This window comes from Rhinatrema bivittatum, chromosome 3 (genome assembly GCF_901001135.1).
Source record: "Rhinatrema bivittatum chromosome 3, aRhiBiv1.1, whole genome shotgun sequence".
Taxonomy (NCBI): domain Eukaryota; kingdom Metazoa; phylum Chordata; class Amphibia; order Gymnophiona; family Rhinatrematidae; genus Rhinatrema; species Rhinatrema bivittatum.
In genome coordinates this window covers 243,829,339-243,848,741 of record NC_042617.1, presented here as the reverse complement: position 1 = coordinate 243,848,741, position 19,403 = coordinate 243,829,339, and the positions used below count along the sequence as shown (strand labels likewise).

General features: G+C 48.4%; 1 protein-coding gene across 9 annotated transcripts in view; it reads right to left on the bottom strand.

The window, feature by feature from the left end:
• DHX57 (DExH-box helicase 57) overlaps nucleotides 1-19,403 on the bottom strand; it is a 473,349-nt gene that overhangs the window by 396,261 nt on the left and 57,685 nt on the right. For 8 of the 9 annotated variants that reach the window (XM_029594371.1, XM_029594374.1, XM_029594373.1 and 5 more), the window contains exon 3: nucleotides 18,007-18,159. In XM_029594371.1, coding sequence (XP_029450231.1) covers nucleotides 18,007-18,159 — 153 coding nt within the window. Of the gene's footprint in view, nucleotides 1-18,006; nucleotides 18,160-18,989; nucleotides 19,201-19,403 lie in introns of those variants that run through there. The other variant, XM_029594376.1, reaches the window with a different exon arrangement.

Sequence of the window (19,403 nt, the reverse complement as noted above, 5' to 3'; positions counted from 1 at the left end):
CCTCCGCTAAAGGACACCTCTGGCACATACCATTCCAGAGCAATCAACTCTTGAATCCCATCCAGGAGGGAAAAGAAACATGAGGCCTTGCGTAGAGTGACCAAAATAGGGTCTTCCTTTTGCACCCCTGAGGAGTCAGTCCTAGCCACGCCAATTGTCTTCAAAGTATGAGAGATCAAGCCTGGCAACTCATCTCTAAGAAAGAAATGGAGAAAAGTTCTATGCAGCTCCAAATCTAGGGGAATCTCCTCTGCCTCACCAGTAGAGCTTCTATCATCATCTGTGTCGAGTGACCTGCATTCAAACCTTGTCAGGCCACACTGCGCCACAGCGCTTGACCATGGTGGCAGACACAGGAGAACTCAGAGTACACGGACCTAAACTAGTAGGTAATGACTCACAAGACTGCCCCTGTAGAAATATCTGTAATCCCTGGAAGAATGCCACCCAGGAAAAGGACGAGTCCATTCCAGGCCGCATAGGCCCAAATCTGAGATCCTGAGCTTGAGTTTCTCCTGAAACTCATCCCGTGGATCAACTGAAGGAGGGGGGGTCACCTGCGTTGTGTGGCTCTCGTCACACTCCCTCAGACCAAGATGTAGTACAATCGTTGGCAAAATTAGGAGGTAAATCCCCACGAGCATCCAGGCAGCATGACTCAGGCTTAAAGGAAGCTCTGGCTGTATCGCCCTGATGTGGCATGCAGCACAAATAGATAATTGCTTAGACATCTTCGCTGTTGATGCCATGGTTGTACTGCACTCAGGCAGTTATAGGCACATCCCCAGCTAGGCACACGAAAAGAGCGGCCAGGTAACCAGGCCCAAAATGGGTGCACAAAAAAATGTGCGTCCAGGTACACACACTTAGAACACTTGCGCAAAATGAATGTCCAAACCGGGCATACAGACATGTGTTCAAGGAACACCCAATGTAGGCAGACAAGGCATGCATCCGGAAGGAAGAATACCCAATCTGGACATACAAGATGTGCATCCAAGGAGTCACATGCACCCAAGCGGGAGACAGCAACGGACAGCCAATGTGCAAGAACCCGCTGGCGGCACACAGGAAAATCGCGCAAAAAAACCCTTACAGCCTGTCATGCGCCAACCAAGGAGAAGCCTGAGAGCAGGTCCTAGTCAAAAGGCTGCTCAACCTGCCATGCCTGAACTACCTCCACACCTCACGGAACTCCCCAGATACGTGAGCAGGAAGGAAGGTCGAATGCCGAGGAAAAACAGACCCAGTAGGAAAATTCTCTTCCTTCTCCTAAGGGTTTTGTTTTTTTTTTTAATATAAAGTAAAACTTCTACCTGAGCTCGGCCTTCCCTGGCTGAGAGCAGGAAAGGGCCACGGGGGGGGGGTTAGGGTTAGGCAAAAGCCTTAAGCCTTTGTCAACCTTCTCTCGGCCTTCAACCGCTAATCAAATTTTAAGTCCATGCCATCTCAGGCTAACGAACTGAAGGCACTCTGAGGGAGGGACCAAACAGTATCAACTCAGGAAGCAAGCAGTGCTATATAAACATCTCTTCTTCCTGATGTTTCCTTTTGCAATTCTTTCTTCACTTTCTTGCTCACAGGCAAACACCCCCTACCACCCCGGTAGGGAAATGCATGTCCACCCTCTGCTAAAGATGGAGAATATGAGCGGGACTATATATATCCCATAACATTAGCTTTTGCTCCATCTCCATCTGCTGGCAGAGGTGCATAATCCACTGATGGGACTGACCTCCCAGAAGGCAAAGACTAAATAGCCCCCTGCTCAATGCAACTTAATTTTGCTGAGTTGCTAAAGTTTTAAAAACTGATTAAGACGTGGATATGTCTCTTAATTTAAGGGTTTTTAAATTTTATTTGGAGTCTTTAAATATATGGTTTTTAAAACTGAATTACTAGGTGACTAAGGAGAAATTACTACTTACCTGATAATTTCCTTTTTTTTTTAATAAGGACAGATGTATCAAGAACCAGTGGGTTTTGTACGCACTTCTACCAGCAGATGGAGACTGAGCAAAATCTGACATCATGGTATATATACCCCTGCACTGACATCAGCCCACCAGTATGCTCTGAAAAAGCCAACTGTGGACAAACTAACAAAAAACATGATTATTAAAAGATAACCATTCCAGCACTCAGCCGAAAGGAAAACACTGCACCCAGAGTGTGTAACACTAGTCTAGGGACTGGATTAACACTTACCAGTAACCCCTGGAACATGCAGCCATGCAGGAGGACACCACCACAACCATTCGGTTGTGCTGTTGCCAGGCAACTTATCAGGTAAGTAGTAATTTCTCCTTTCTTAGCAAATGGACAAGTGGATCCAGAACAAGTGGGATATACCAAAGCTACTCCCAAACAGGGCAGGAGGGTGCCCAAGGTCCAATCAACTCGGGCGCGCAAAGGTTGTGTCCTCCCGGTAATGCCTGGAAAAGGTGTGCAAGGAGGACCACATCACAGCTCAGCAAATTGTCGACAGGAGACAAAAATCTAATCTCTGCCCATGACACTACTTGAGCCTTAGTGGAACAAGCCCTAACCTGACCAGGCTCAGCATCCACATACATGGCTGTGACTACCTTTAATCCAGTGGTCTATTGTAGCCCACGATGCCAGCTCGCCCTGTTTACTACCCCCATGGAGAACAAACAGGTAATCAGTCTTCCTGAGAGGTCCGAAAACCTCCAAATACGTCAAAATATGCTTCTTGACATCCAAAGGCTGTAACATGCAATATTCCTCTGCATCTCTTTCCCTGTCCAGAGACTGCAGGGAAATTGACAGACAAATGAAAATCTAAGACCACTTTTGGCAAAGAAAGATGGAACAGTATAGAGCTGGAGTCACCCGAAGAGCTCCCAGTAAGACAAGGCCTGCAGTTCAGATACTCTACACGCAGAACAATTTGCCACTTGAAACATTTCAAGGTCATTAACTTCAAGGAGGAGCTATGCATTGGTCAAAAAGTGGTGCCCACCAAAAAAAAAAAGCCATAATTAGATTAAGACTCCACAAAGGCGCCAGTAACTGCAGGGGAGGACTAAGATTCTTAAGCAAGCCACAGTAGGAAGATGCACATCCACCATCTGCTAGAGACTGAGAATACTGGCGAGCTGTCAGTGCAGGGGTACATATACCGTGATGTCAGCTTTGCTCTGATTCCATCTGCTGGTAGAGGTGCATAACCCACTGGTTCTGGATCTGTTTGTATGCTAAAAAATGCTGGTTTGTGAATATAGAAACATAGAAATGATGGCAGAAAAGGACCAAACGGTCCATTCAATCTGCCCAGCAAGCTTTTGGTAGTATCTGACGTGCCATAAAAGTCCCCCTATACTTAGTTACCCAGACGAAAGTCTGGGCCCTAGTTGGTTGCTGTTTGGGTCCAATTCCTGTTACCTCTTGCCATTGAAGCAGAGAATAATGTTAAGAGTTGCATCAAAAGTTAACGTTAGTAACAGCCGCAGCAGCAAGATATCCCCGTTTTTGTTTTATCAGGCTGTAAAATTCAAATGTCCTTATTGGTTGCTGTCTGAATCTAATTCCCCTTTTCCTCTTTCTTTCCCCTGCCATTGAAGCAGAGAGCAATAATGGAGTTGCATCAACAGTATGCAGGCTTATTGGTTTAAGGTAGAAACCTCCACACCAGCAAGTTACCCCCATACATCCTTTTCTTCATTCTCATCCTCTAGCCTTTAGGGATCAAGTGTTTGTCCCATGCTCCTTTGAAATTTTTTACTGCTTTTGTCTTCACCACTTCCTCCGGAAGGGCATTCCAGACATCCACCACCCTCTCCATGAAGAAATATTTCCCGTCATTGATTCTGAATCATCCTCCCTGGAGTTTCATTTTGTAGCCCCTAGGTCTACTGATTTCTTTGCAACAGAAAAGGTTGCTGATTGTGCATCATTAAAAAAAAAACTCTCAGGTATCTGAAGGTCTGTATCATATCTCTTGCACCTCCTCTCCTCCAGGGTATACATATTTAGGTCCTTCAACCTCTCCTCATAATTATTGTGATGGAGACCACCCAGCATTTTGGTCGCCTTTCACTGGACCGCTTCCATCCTGTCTTTGTCCCTTTTGAGATTAGGGTCTTTGTCCCTTTTGAGATTAGGGTCTCCAGAACTGAACACAGTACTCCAATGAGACCTCACCAAGGACTTGCACAAGGGGGATCACCACCTTCTTTTTCTTACTGGTTATTCCTCTCTCTATACAGCCCAGCATTCTTCTGGCTTTAGCTATCGTTTTGTCACATTGCTTCGCCATCTTCAGATCACTAGACACTATCACCCCAAGGTCTCTCTTATTCTGTGCACAACAGCCCTTCACCTCCCATCACGTACAGCTCTTTTGGATTACCACACCTCAGATGCATGATTCTGCACTTCTTGGCATTGAATCCCAGCTGCCATATCTTCGACTACTGTTCAAGTTTCCTTCCCTGTACGTACCAGGATCAGTCCAGGACACCTGGGTTGTGACTCCGCACCAGTAGATGGAGACAGACTAAAACTTGTGGGCGGAGCCATATATAAGCCCCTGTGCCAGTCACAGCCCCCCAGTCTTACTCTGTCTCCAGTAGATGGTGCAGGTCCAGTCACAGCCTCTGCCTGACCTGATTCTGGTGTTTAGTCAGGTTTGATTTTGAGTTAGTTTTTTGTCTTAGTTTAATTGTTTAAATTGGGTTTTTGTTTTTAATTCTTTCCTGGGTGCCCTGCCTCCCAGGGGAGTTGAGAGGTCCTGAGGGGACTACCCTCCCCCGGTTGAGGCCGCTGCCAGGGTTGAGGACCCGGCTAAACTAGTGGCAGCGTCAGGGGTGACACCAGGGAGCCTGGTTCACTCACCCCTGCAGGAAAAAGGGCTTTCAGAACCAGGGACAGCGCTTTTTCTGTAAAAAAAAAAAAAAAAAAAAAAAAAAAGTTTTACTTTTATTTTCTTGCGGCTCTCCGTTCCTTGGCGTTGCCGCTCCGTTTTCGTCGGTGAGGGGGCGTCGCCAGCTGGGGGGAGGTCGCCGAATTGCGCCGTTTTGATCATTTTTTAAATTTTCAATTTTTTTCCTCTGAGGTAAATTTTTTTCGTCGCGCCTCTGTTTCCCGCGTTCGCCGGCATGCCTCGCGGTTCGCAGTGCAGGGCCTGCGGCTCGGCGCACGCGCGTCTCTCCCGGGACAGCCTTTGTTCGGCTTGTGTCCCGGGTGATGAGGGCACCTCAGCAGCACCTCGGGGAGCTCGGTCCAGGGTCGTGCGATCGCCGCCGCGAGGTGGGGGCCCCTCTGACACGCCTCAGGAGCTGTTCCCGCTTAGCGCGGGAGTGGCAGCCATTTTGGCCACCGGCCGGGAAATTTCCAGGGAGATGGTGGGGGCTTCGTCTCTGCCTCCCGCGCTTTCCCCGCAGCGTGCCAAGGCGGGAGAGGTCCCCTCGGAGGGGATTCGGTCCCAGGAGGATTCGTGTAGCGATTCAGCGGATTCCGGAGAATTTTCTGAGGACTTTGCGCTGTTGCTGCGCAAAGTCCTCAAATATAAGCGCAACAAGCGCATACGGGGGAAAATCTCGCGTGCGGCTGTCCGCAAGTCCCCACCACGGAAAAAGAAGGCCAGGAAGAGTGCGGAAATGGCCCAGGGCTCGTCCAGGGACAAGCGACTTCCCCGGGGGCTCCCGCAAGAATCGGATTCCGAGGATTTTTCCGGAACGGATTCTGAGGCCTCCGAAGAGCCCCTGATGGGGGCCGGGACGGCAGCACCGGATGGAACGGCGCAGCCCAGTGCAGGGAAAAGTGCACAGGCCTTAGACGGGGACGACCCCAAAGTAGTTCGGCTATTCCGCAGGGAGGAACTGTCACCTTTCATCCCAGCTATTCTCCAGGAGCTGGGGATTGAGGCTCCCCCGGTGGTGGTCCGCCAGGAGGCGAATATGGATCCTGTTCTGCTCGGTCTCACAGGGCCGGCAGTCGCCTTCCCTTTTCATTTTTCATCTACGGATATACTATTCAAGGAATGGGATACTCCGGAGCTGGGTTTGAAAGTCAGCAAGGCCATGGATAAACTTTATCCTTTACCGGAGGAGGCGCTGGAGCTCCTCAGACTTCCTAAGGTGGATTCGGCGGTGTCTGCTGTCACGAAGAGGTCTACCATCCCGGTCACGGGAGCTACGGCCCTCCGGGATATTCAAGACCGGAAGTTGGAGGTACAACTCAAAAAGATTTTTGAGGTTTCCGCCCTGGGAGTGCGAGCCACCATTTGCACGAACTTCGCCATGCGAGCTAGTCTGCGCTGGGCCCAGGTTCTGCAGGCTAATGCAGATCTCTCTCCGGAGGAGTCTTCCCAAGCAGATAGGTTGGAAGCAGCTATTGCGTATGGGGCTGATGCGCTCCATGATCTTTTACGCACTTCAGCTAGGTCCATGGTTTCGGCAGTGTCGGCACGCCGTCTCCTTTGGCTGCGCAACTGGGCAGCGGATGGTTCGTCCAAGGCTCACCTCGGGGCGTTACCCTTTAAAGGGAAATTGCTGTTCGGAAAGGAGTTAGATGACTTGATGGTTTCGCTAGGCGAGAACCGAGCGTTTAAGCTGCCAGAGGATAGGGCCCGGGCGCGCTCTTCGTTTTCCAGCAGAGCTCGTTTCCGGGGTCCCCGAAAGTCCAGGCCGCAAAGACCCACCGGGTCCTCTTATAGATCGTCCTCTTCTCGAAACACTCACTGGCAGCAGTCCTTTCGAGGTAAACGCTTTGGCAGGCAAGGAGGGGCCCCATCGGGTGCGGGGTCCAAGCCTTCGCAATGAAGTTCGGCCGGCCCATCCCTCCTTGCGTCCTCCCCACGTTGTCCCAAACGTGGGGGCGCGTCTATCCTTGTTCCTCGAGGTATGGGCCAGCATTACGTCGGATCAGTGGGTCCTCAATGTGATAAGACACGGCTACGAGTTAGATTTTGCTCGCATTCCAGCGGACAAGTTCCTGATCTCGCCCTGCAAGGATCCCATGAAGAAGGTGGCGGTGCTAGACACCATTCGAAAACTAGAAAGCTTGGGGGCCATCTCTCCGGTTCCGGTCGATCAGTACGGCAAGGGCCGTTATTCCATTTACTTCATAGTTCCCAAGAAAGACGGCACTTTCCGACCCTGGATCTGAAAGGAGTCAACAGATGCCTTCGGGTCCCTCACTTCAAGATGGAGACCATTCGTTCGGTGATCGCGTCAGTGCGGCCAGGAGAATTCCTTGCGTCACTAGATCTCACAGAAGCATACCTTCATGTGGGCATCCAACCAGCGTTCCAGCGGTTCCTGCGGTTTTGCATTCTGGGAAGACACTTCCAGTTCCGGGCTCTTCCGTTCGGCCTGGCGACAGCGCCTCGGACATTCACGAAAGTGATGGTGGTGGTGGCGGCGCACTTACGTCGGGAAGGCCTCCTGGTTCACCCTTACCTCGACGATTGGTTGATTCGGGCAAAGTCAGAGAGCTTGTGTCGGCAGGCGGTAGCCAAGGTGCTTCAATTCTTGCAGTCCCTGGGCTGGGTAGTCAACTACAACAAGAGTCATCTGGAACCCACTCAGTCCTTGGAGTATCTAGGAGCTGTCTTCGACACAAAACGGGGCAGAGTGATTCTCTCTCAGGAACGGATATGCAAACTACAGTCTCAAGTGCGACGGCTTTTGTCTCAGCACCGTCCGCGAGTCTGCGATTACCTGACGGTTCTCGGATCTATGGCCTCCACGCTGGCGTTAGTCCCTTGGGCATTCGCTCACCTGCGGCCGCTGCAGTCTTCATTGCTTTCCCGCTGGAAACCGATTTCAGAGGAATTTTATCTTCCACTGCCTCTCGACAGTCAGGCGCGCTCCAGCCTGAGCTGGTGGCTGGATTCCAAACATCTCTCCTGTGGAGTATCTCTTCTCCTTCCCAACTGGACAGTGGTGACCACGGATGCCAGTCTTTCCGGTTGGGGTGCAGTTTGCCAAGGGAAATCGGTTCAAGGTCTGTGGTCAGAAGATCAGACCCGGTGGTCTATCAACCGCCTAGAGTCCAGGGCGGTCCGTCTGGCATTGCAAGCTTTTCTACCCCTCGTACGAGGAAAGGCGATCCGAGTATTGTCGGACAACGCTACCACCGTGGCTTACATCAATCGCCAGGGCGGGACGAAAAGCCCTCAAGTAGCGGAGGAAGCGCGTTCCTTGATGGCCTGGGCAGAGCGGCATCTCAGCGATCTCGCTGCGTCTCACATAGCAGGAGTCGACAATGTCCAGGCGGACTTCCTCAGCCGGCACCACCTGGATCCGGGAGAGTGGGAGCTGGCGGAAGAAGCGTTCCTTCTCATTTGCAGGACTTGGGGAACGCCCCACATGGACCTGATGGCCACGTGGAACAACTCAAAAGCTCCGAGATTTTTCAGTCGACGCCGAGAAAGAGGAGCAGAAGGGGTCGACGCGTTAGCTCTTCCCTGGCCAGCGGAGGTGCTACTGTATGTGTTCCCACCGTGGCCCATGATCGGCAAAATCCTGCGGCGCATAGAATTGCACCCGTCCAACGTGATCATGGTGGCGCCGGAATGGCCGCGCCGTCCGTGGTTTGCGGATCTGATCCAATTGTCGGTGGCGCCGCCCCTTCGTCTACAGGGGTTTCCGGGGCTCCTTCGTCAGGGTACCGTCTGTTTAGAGGATGCGGATCACTTCTGTCTCGCGGCATGGCTTTTGAGAGGAATCGATTGAAGCGCAAAGGTTACTCAGATGCGGTAGTTGCCACGTTACTGAGATCCAGGAAGCAGTCTACATCTCTGGCTTATGTTAGAGTCTGGGTAGTTTTTGAAGAATGGTGCGTAGAGCGGGGTCTGGATCCCACTTCCGCTTCTATTCCTGATATTTTGTCTTTTCTCCAGGCTGGGCTGGCCAAAGGTTTAGCGTGCAGTTCCCTTCGGGTCCAAGTCGCGGCGCTTGGTTGTTTGCGTGGTAAAATCCGGGGAGTCTCCCTGGCTCTCCACCCGGATATCTCCCGTTTTCTTAGGGGAGTGAAGCACCTCCGTCCTCCTTTACGGCTCCCTTGTCCATCTTGGAACCTCAACTGGGTGCTCTCAGCCCTATGCTCAGCTCCTTTTGAGCCTTTGAAGCGTTCTACATTCAAAGATCTCACGTTGAAGACTGTATTCCTGGTAGCGATTGCGTCCGCTCGTCGGGTTTCCGAGTTGCAGGCTCTGTCCTGTAGAGAGCCCTTCTTGCGCATTTCTGATTCAGGGGTTTCCTTGCGGACCGTTCCCTCTTTCCTGCCTAAGGTCGTATCGCCTTTTCATTTGAATCAATCGATTGAACTTCCCGCTTTCGCGGTTGGGGATTCTTCCGACCCGAAGTTGAGGGACTTGAGAAAACTAGATGTGCGGAGGTCTCTTCTTCGCTATCTAGAGGTCTCAAATTCTTTTCGTTTGACGGATCATCTGTTTGTGTTGACGTCGGGTCCGAAGAAAGGTTCTGCGGCGTCCCGCACAACGATCGCCCGTTGGCTCAAGGAGGCCATTGGTTCCGCGTATATTCTGCGCGGTAAATCTCCGCCGGTGGGTCTTCGAGCTCATTCGACGAGATCTCATGCTGCGTCTTGGGCGGAATCTTCTCAGGTGTCGCCTCAAGAGATTTGCAGGGCGGCTACCTGCAAATCGTTGCATACCTTCATTAAACATTACCGATTGGATGTTCAGGCCACTGATACTGGGGGTTTTGGAGAGAGGGTTCTCCGAGCGGGACTCTCTGCTTCCCACCCTCGATAACTTAGCTCTGGTACATCCCAGGTGTCCTGGACTGATCCTGGTACGTACAGGGAAAGGAAAATTAGTTTCTTACCTGATAATTTTCGTTCCTGTAGTACCAAGGATCAGTCCAGGATCCCACCCACAGTGTTGCGCTATAGTAACGGAGAGTCCGCTCATTGTTGTTTTTAATACGCTGACCCCTTGTTTTGTTCGCTCTCCCGGTTGGGGAGTCTGTTTTCCTGTAGGGGTGTTGGAGTTATTTTCGTTTACTTAGTAAGTTTTCTATGGTTAGCTATGTTGGCTTTTGGATTTTTTTCTACTTTGACATTACGTATGACTGGGGGGCTGTGACTGGCACAGGGGCTTATATATGGCTCTGCCCACAAGTTTTAGTCTGTCTCCATCTACTGGTGCGGAGTCACAACCCAGGTGTCCTGGACTGATCCTTGGTACTACAGGAACGAAAATTATCAGGTAAGAAACTAATTTTCCTTTAAATCACTTCTCTTTCTCTCTACTCCTTTTGGCATGTCCACTCTGTTGCAGATCTTAGTATCATTTGCAAATAGACAAAACTTTACCTTCTATCCCTTCTGAAATGTTGCTCACAAAGATTTTGAACAGGACTGTTCCCAACACAGATCCCTGTGCACTCCACTTAACACCATTCTCTCTTCAGAGAAGGTTCCATTTACCATTACACAGTGTCTATCAGTCAACCAGTTTGTAATCCACACCACTACCTTGGTGCTCACTCCCAAGCTTCTCATTTTATTCATGAGTCTGTGTGGGACCATAACAAAAGCTTTACTAAAATTCAAGAAATTACATCGCGCGTTCTTCCCTGATCCAATTCTCTAGTCACTCAAAAAAAAAAAAAAATCAGATTTGTCTGACAGGACTTTCCCCGTGGTGAATCCATGCTGCCTTGGATCGAGCAACCCACCGGATTATAAATAGTCCACTATCCTTTCCTTCAGCAGAGTCTCCATTAATTTTCCCACCACCGAGGTGAGGCTAACCAGCCTGTAGTTTCCAGCCTCCTCTCTGCTCCCACTCTTGTGAAGCAGGACCACCACCACCACTCCTGTCTCCAGGGAATGACCAGCAACAGAACAAGTTAGTCACTCTAAAATCACAGTATGTTAAGTCTAAATCACCGACTGATTCTTATTTTGAACATTTCCTCATAATGGGGGTAATCTATATAACAAATGTAACTAGGTTGGGTGGGAGGGAGAATGGGAATTAGTAACTAATTGCTCAGAAAGCAGTACTCTCACCTTCTCAGATCAAGTGACCTTTGTAAACTCACAAGGCTAACATTTGAAAACAAATATTAACCTTTACTAACTCACAAAAATTAGTCTGTTTTCCCAGAACACACACACACACACACACAATCAAATACTAACTTTAAAAAAAAAAAAAAAGTACACAATACACAGATCACCTTCAAAATACCACTGTTTCATATATTGGAGAAATTATTTACCTAATAATTTTGTTTTCCTTAGTGTAGCAGTAGTGTAGCAGTTGGAGACTCATCAGATTTCAATCTGATGTCAGCCCTAGTACATATACCCCTGCAGGAAGTGCAGTTCTTCAGTATTCACCTCGAAAAGCATTGTGGATATATGTGTGACTGACTAATTTGACTAACTTGATTAACTTTATACCTTGGTTAGCTTGATTAGCTTGAACTGTTTGAATTGGCTATAGCTGGAGACCACCTGTACCCTCAACCGAGAAGTGTCGCCACCCGGTAGGATGGGTGTCCTACTCATTGTTAATCTTTCTCTCGCCTTCTCTACATTCCAAGTTTGCATTTTATCCCTGTTTTATTGTAACTGCTACTTTATTCTTCTATCACATGTTAATGTTTTAAGTTTAAGTATTTATCCTTTTGTCACACCCTGTTATTTGTAAACCGGCATGATGCGACTCCCATCGCGAATGCCAGTATATAAGAAATTCAAATAAATAAATAAAATAAATAAAGCATGGTTTACCCTTGAATCACTCGCTCCCAGGGATGTCCCCCGAGAATTCCATGAGTAACGGCAGCCGTGGGTGGGATGCTGAGTCCATCTGTCTACACTAAGGAAAACGAAATTATCAGGTAAGTAATTTCTCCATTTCCTAGCGTGTAGTAGATGGACTCAGGACCAACGGGATGTATAAAAGCTACTCCCTAACCGGGTGGAAGGCTGCCCATGACCCAATTAGTACTGCCCTTGCAAATGCTGTGTCCTCCTGAGCCTGAACATCCAGGCGGTAAAACCTGGAGAAGGTGTGGATGGAGGACCATGTTGCCGCCCTGCAGATCTTGGCGGGTGATAGCATCTTGGTTTCCGCCCAGGACACTGCCTGGGCTCTAGTAGAATGGGCCTTGACTTGTAAAGACGGTGGCTTGCCTGCTTCCACGTAGGCTGCCTTGATGACTACTTTGATCCAGCGGGCTATGGCTGCTCGCGAGGCCACTTCCCCCTGCTTCTTCCCGCTGTGAAGGATGAAAAGATGGTCCGTCTTTCATACAGATTCCGACCTTTCCAGGTATTGGACTAGGAGTCTGCCGACGTTGAGATGGCGTAGACTTCGAGCCTCTTCCAAATTCTTATGCTCATCTAGTGATGGTAGTGAGATGGTTTGGTTGAGATGGAAGTAAGATACGACTTTGGGGAGAAACGATGGAACTGTGTGTAACTGGATGGTTCCTGGGGTGAGTCTGAGGAATGGCTCCCAGCAGGACAGTGCTTGTAGCTCGGATATATGACGAGCTGAACAGACTGCCAACAGGAAGGCTGTCTTCAATATTAATAATCTGAGAGAAAGGCAGCAGAGAGGTCTGAAGGAGGTTCCTACTAAGAAATCTAGGACCAGGTTGAGGTTCCAAAGAGGCACCGGCCACTTTAGGGGTGGTCGGATGTGCTTGACTCCTTTCAGGAAGCGGGAGACATCCGGGTGAGAGGCTATGCTGCCGCTCTCGCTCTTGGTCCCGTAGCATGACAAGGCTGCCATCCGTACCTTGATGGCGTTGAGGGACAGTCCCTTTTGTAGTCCGTTCTGTAGGAATTCCAAAATCGCAGGAATTTTGACTGAGTGTGGTATGATGTTGTGGTCCTCACACCAGGATTCGAATACTCTCCAAATCCTTATATATGTTAGGGATGTGGAGAACTTGCGTGCTCTGAGTAGGGTGTCAATTGCTGCCCCCGAGTATCCTCGCCTCCTTAGGCGAGTCCTCTCAATGACCAGACCATAAGAGAAAATCGGGCTGGATCCTTGTGGAGGATCGGTCCCTGTTGGAGCAGGTCTCTGTGTGGAGGTAGTGGCAGGGGGTTCCCTGCCAGCAGTCTTCGCATGTCTGCGTACAATGGTCTTCTCTGGGGATTTTGCTCTGATCAGCCAATCGTCTAGATAAGGGTGTACGCAGATTCCTTCCTTCCTCAGTGTTGCTGCCACCACCACTATGATCTTGGTGAACGTCCAGGGTGCAGTGGCTAACCCGAAAGGTAGTGCCCAGAACTGGTAGTGACGGTCCAGGATAGAGAAGTGTAGAAAACGCTGATGCTCTTGATGGATCGGAATGTGTAGGTAGGCTCCCGACAGATCCAGGGAGGTAAGGAACTCTCCCGGTTGTATCACCCTTATTACCGAGCATAGGGTTTCCATGCAGAAGCGGGGAATCTTCAGGTAACGGTTGACCACCTTGAGGTCCAGGATAGGTCTGAATGTTCATTCCTTCTTGGGAATGATAAAATAGATGGAATAATGGCCAGTATTTATTTGTTGTGGAGGCACCGGTGTTATAGCCTCTAAGGCTAGTAATCTAGTCAGTGTAGCTTCCATTGTCATCCTCTTGGAAGGGTCGTGGCAGGGAGATTCTACAAACTTGTCCGGAGGGAGGTGGTGGAAGTCCAGGTAATATCCCTCTCGAATGATTGATAGGACCCACTTGTCTGAACTTAACTTGACCCATATTTGGTAGAATAGGGCTAGTCTGCCCCCTATGGCTTCTCCCTTTGGATGGGTCGGCTGATCTTCATTTTGGGGTGCTGCTGGGGCCTGGGCCCAAGCTGGCTCCCCTTTTATTGTGCTTGTTCCGAAAGGACTTGTTCCAGCCTGCGGGGTGGGCCGCTTGATATGAGCTTCTATATGGGTTGAAGCGCTGTGATCCTCTGCAGGAGCGGGGGAAGGATCACTGGTTTCTCTTATTCCTGTCCTCCGGTAGCCGCGGCATTGGGGACTCACCCCACTTGTTGGCTAGTTTCTCTAGTTCGCTCCCGAACAGGAGTGTTTCCTTGAAAGGCATCCTTGTGAGTCTCGTTTTGGAGGATGCGTCAGCTGACCAGTTTCGGAGCCAGATTTGTCTTCTGGCTGCCATGGCAGATGAGACTCCTCTAGCTGTCGTGCGTACCAGATCCGAAGCAGCGTCCGCGAGGAATGATACGGCTGGTTCCAGGGCTTCCCCAGGAGTGTTGTTCCTGGTCTGCACTAAGCAGGCGCGTGTCACCACGGCACAGCAGGCCGCAATCTGTAAAGACATAGCGGAGACGTCAAAAGACTGTTTGAGGATAGATTCCAGACTTCTGTCTTGAGCATCCTTGAGTGCTGCTCCTTCCTCCACTGGGATAGTAGTGCGCTTCGAGACAGCGCAGACCATGGCATCCACTTTTGGACATGCCAGTAGATCTCTGGCAGCAGGGTCCAGAGGGTACATGGCTGCCAGAGCCCGGCCCCCTTTGAACATGGTTTCTGGGGCCTCCCATTCCAGGTCAATTAGTTGCTGGACGGCTTGTAATAGTGGGAAATGGCAGGAGATATATGGAAGTTTGTCCTTGGTGAAGAAGCATCTCATAGTTCGATGGGGTTCTGTCCCCGGGAGTTCCCCTTCCTTCAGGGGTTCTGACTCCTCATCTGAGATGTCTATGTCCCTGAAGGTGGGGCTTCTGGGCGGTGGGATCACCTCCCTGGACATAGTGGGTCCTGGCATGTTTAGGTCCACTGGTGGTGCCTGTGACCGCATTGTAGAAGGCCCTGGTTGCATGTGGACGAAGGTATGCAGACTTTTGAAGAATTCCATCCAGGAGATAGAAGCTGGGTCTAGACTAAGGGGCGCCATGTCCCTGGGGAGCCCTGTTTGAGGCGGGGTCCCGCTGTGTGATGCTAGGTCTGGCGTACTGCTCGAAGGACTGGGGTCCGGTACCAGCTGGGGAGGGCCATGAGTTGGGTCCCCTAGGGCCTCGTCACACTGTATACAGAGGGCTGTGGCCTCCTCATGCTGTGCAGCTCTAATGTGGCATGCTAGGCAAAGGCCCTGAGCTTTGAGCTTATTTTCAGGTGCAGCCATGGTTTGTGCGCATACAATACAGTTGTACGTTGAAGATGCGTGTGTAAGTTTGGTGCGTGCGTGTCGAGCGATGTGCGCGCTGTTGTGCGCATGGGTCAAAGTTATGCGCCCAGCCCAGTGAGCGCGTGGCTATGCGCTTCGCTTGTGCGCGCATTGTGCGCATGGCTCGAGATGGCGGACAGGGCGGCGAACAGGGCCGAAATGTGATGGCGACCACGCGGACAATATGGCAACCACCTCGGAGGGTCTCCACGTGGGAGGGCCCTCGGATCTGACTGGGGTCTAGCCCTGCTAGGGCCGATCAACCCAGTGGCACTGGTCCTGGCTGGCGTCCTGTGCGTCTCCTCGAGCTTCAGAGACCGGAGACTTTTAAATAGATTTCTACCTTACCTTGTCCCGGCGCTTCCCGGTTTCGTTCCGGGCGGTCTCCAGCCACGGGGGGGGGGGGGAGAGGGAAAATACCTTCACCGCCGCGCTCAAGGTTGCACCCACTGCCTCTCAGCCTCACCCGATGTCGGGGGCTAGGTCCCCGCCGAAGGTCGGCCGCCGGACCGAGGCTCACCTCTGAGGGATCGCGGAAATCATCTCGGGAATCTCAACTGGGGGAGGGACCCAACGGGTGTCACCGCAGGAGAGCGGGGCTCGTCTGTAGAGGTAAGATTTCTTCTTAATTTGGATTTCTTTGGTAAAATTTACTCTAACGCTGTGCTAGCATACATAGAGTCCCTAACTGCTATGGAGACGGAAAATACTGCACTTCCTGCAGGGGTATATTTATTTATTTATTTATTTATTTATTATTTTTGTTATACCGAGTTTCATGACAGATATCACATCAACCCGGTTTACAATTAACAATGTGTGTAAAGCATAGCGTAACGTATATTCCCAATAAACTGTGAAACTTTAAATACAGTGTATCAATACCGTGTGTGAGAAAGTTACAATAAAACAGGGAAAATTAACTTGGAGCTGGAATAGGGGGAAAATTGAACAATGCAATATATACATTTCTTCCAATTAATGAAATAGTATAGTAGAGTAAATAAATAAGCCTATGTGGATACATGTGATGGTACATAAATAAGAGACAGTAAAATAAGTGATCAAGGGAATAAATAAGACACAGTAGTGCCTGGAAAGGTATATGTACTAGGGCTGACGTCAGATTGAAATCTGATCCATCTCCAACTGCTATCAGGAGTACACTATACCCATTGGTCCTGAGTCCATCTGCTACATGCTAGGAAAATAATTCTATTCCCTAGATTGTACTGCTCCCATGGGTTTTTGAGGTTCAAATGCATGGCTCTATTTTTTTTTAGCCTTACATCTTAGCTGCCAGACTTGGCCAGTGTTTCCCAACCCTCTTTTGGAGGCACACTTAATCAGGTGGGTTCTCGGAATTCCATAATGAATATGCATGAGATAGATTTGCATATATTGTGGAGACCCAGTATTGTGGCAATCCCAAAAGAATAGGTATGCCTCCAGGAAAGGGTTAGAAAACAGTGGACTAGACCACTCCTCAAGCTTCATTATATCCTGTCTCACTTTTTCTCACCTTCCTGGCTGTTTACCTGTTGCAAATTTTGGCATCATCTGCATGAAGACAAATCTCCGATAGCCCTTCTGCAATATCACTTATGAAAACGTTGGAAAGAACCAGTCTACGGCTCAATCCCTGCAGCACACCACTAGTAAAGCCCTTTTCCTCTGCATGAACTTCATTTACCACTACCCTTTATTGCCTCCCACTCAACCAATTCTAATCCAGTCAGTCACTTTAGGGCCCACATCAAGATTGCTTAGTTTATTTGTAAGTCACTTATATGAAGCTGTGTCAAAGACTTTACTGAAATCCAACTACACTACATTACACCACACCTAATGGTCTCCCCCGATCCAACTCTGGTCAAAGCCCCCCCCAAAAAAAGAAGTTTTCAGATTTTTCTGACAAGACTTAACTCTGCTAAAACCATGCTGCCTCAGATCTTGTAATCCATTGGATTCCAGAAAGGGTATTATCCTCTGGTTTTGGCAGCAATTCCATCAATTTATTCACTACGGAGGTCAGACTACCAGCCTGCTCCTTACTTCCACTTTTGTGAATAGAAATTACATTTGCCTGGCTCCATTTCTCTGGAACTATTCCCAACTCTAAAGAAGCACTAAAATGTTCATCCAGTGGAGTTGCCAGAACTTCTCAAAGTTCCTTTAAAATCCTCAGATGTATCCCATCAGGCCTCAGTATTTTAAAGTTTAGCTAGCTCTTCACAAACATGTGTTTCTGAAAACAGTTTGAGGTTTACCTCACTTCCAATCTTATTTATGCCCATTTTCTGGGGTCCTACTCCTGGCCCTTCTTTAGTGAACACCTAACAGAAAAATTTAAGCAGCAATTTTCCTTCTTTATCAGCAGCCTCTACACATGCTGCCTCTTCTCTGATGAGTCTCAGTGTCATTTTTGCACTCCCTCCTATCACTAACATTAAAAAAAAAAGTCTGTGCCCATTTTACTGTATTTGCTATATTTTTCTTCCATTTACATCTTGGCTCCGACTACTTTGACTTTTTATCTTTTCCAGATATTGTTGCCTGTCTTCCTCTGTTATCTCTTCTAGTTTATGAATGCTAACCTTTCTTCCCCTTTTAGCTACTTCTTTAGAAACTATAGTCGCCTTTTTTCCCTCTTACCTTTAAATTTCTAATAAAAAGCTTAGTTGCTTTTACAGTATCTGCTTTTAGTTTTGCCTACAGTTAGACTTCCCCTAGATTTTCCCATCCCATCCAGCTAATGACTCCTTGAGGTATTCCCCCATTTTAACAGTTAATTTTCCAGAAGACTAGGACCCTTGCCTTAGAACAAACCATCGCTGCCTGTGCTCTAATCAAATTAGGTCAGACTTTTATATGAACTCACTCTGCTGCAGCCTCTAGTTCTTGTCCTTGGAGTTCTCTAAGAAGTTCTTTCACTCTTTCTTGATTCTCAGAAGTCATGTGTATAGTCTGTAGAGGTGTACTAGTTTCAGGGTTACGCCTGCATCTCCCACCTCGCCTGCTACCAAAGCTTGGCCTTAGAGAGAAAAGAAAAACAAAATAGCTAGAATAAGAATTCATCTAACTTTAAAAAGCAACACACACTAATTCTAGGAAGAGACCTCATTTAAAAAAAAAAAACCCCCACACAACAGCAACTTACCGTTACTGCAGCACTGATACTCAACCCACAGCTCAAATCAGAAATATGAAATACTTCACATGCAAAGAGTAAAAATAAGACAGGATTTGAATGAAACTGTTTTAGGCTCAACTTGCTGCTAATATATAACACTTAAAGACAAAAACTGGACATTACTGCTGCTGCATGTAGCATGTTAGTACATGAATGAAGCCATCACCATGTCTTCCTGTCCTATACTACAGGTGGAATTAGGATACTAAAAGTTCCTAAAATTGGTTAGGAGCCACAAAATATACTTTGACTATTATACATGCTGGGTGTCAAACGGCTACCACATTGCTCAGAACCCATCCCAACAATCCAAAAACTTTGTGATCTCATGACCCTCTACTGATGACAAGCGAAGGTCACAACAGTTCTTTGTTATTGTTACTGGTCCACTGGGTTCCTATTCAAGGTACATAGTCCTAATAATCATTCTTATGCATTGTCTTAAGCCAGATATATTTAATCAGATACGAGTCAACTCATTTCTGTAGACTGACAAAAACAGAGACAATATAATCAAAATATAAAAATTCTTAAAATTTTACAGCACACCAACAATTAAGTCTCCTGGCACAATACATAATGGCCACTTAAAGAGGCCGATGCAATATGGGGCATTCAGCTTAGCGCGGTGGCAAGCACATGGTTGAAAAGAAAAGAAAATTATTCCTTACCTGCTAATTTTCGTTCCTGTAGTACCAAGGATCAGTCCAGACAGTGGGTTATCTCCCCCTTCCAGCAGATGGAGTCAATTAGAACTTTGAAAGATGCTTCCTTATAAGATAGTGCACCCTCTACTAATCCTCAGTATGGAATATATCAAAGCAAAGAGGAAAATCAGGATGGATCAAGAACAGAATTAAGTAACAAATAACAGTGTGCAAAGGGCACACAACAGTGTCAAACAACAAACTTGCAGAATGAAACATTAACCAGCCAAAGGAAAAAATGCACTGAAGAACAATTTGAGCAGAGAGGCAATCCCAAACCCAATAAACAGTAAGGGAGAGCATCTGGACTGATCCTTGGTACTACAGAAACGAAAATTAGCAGGTAAGGAATAAATTTTCTTTTCCCTGTACGTACCA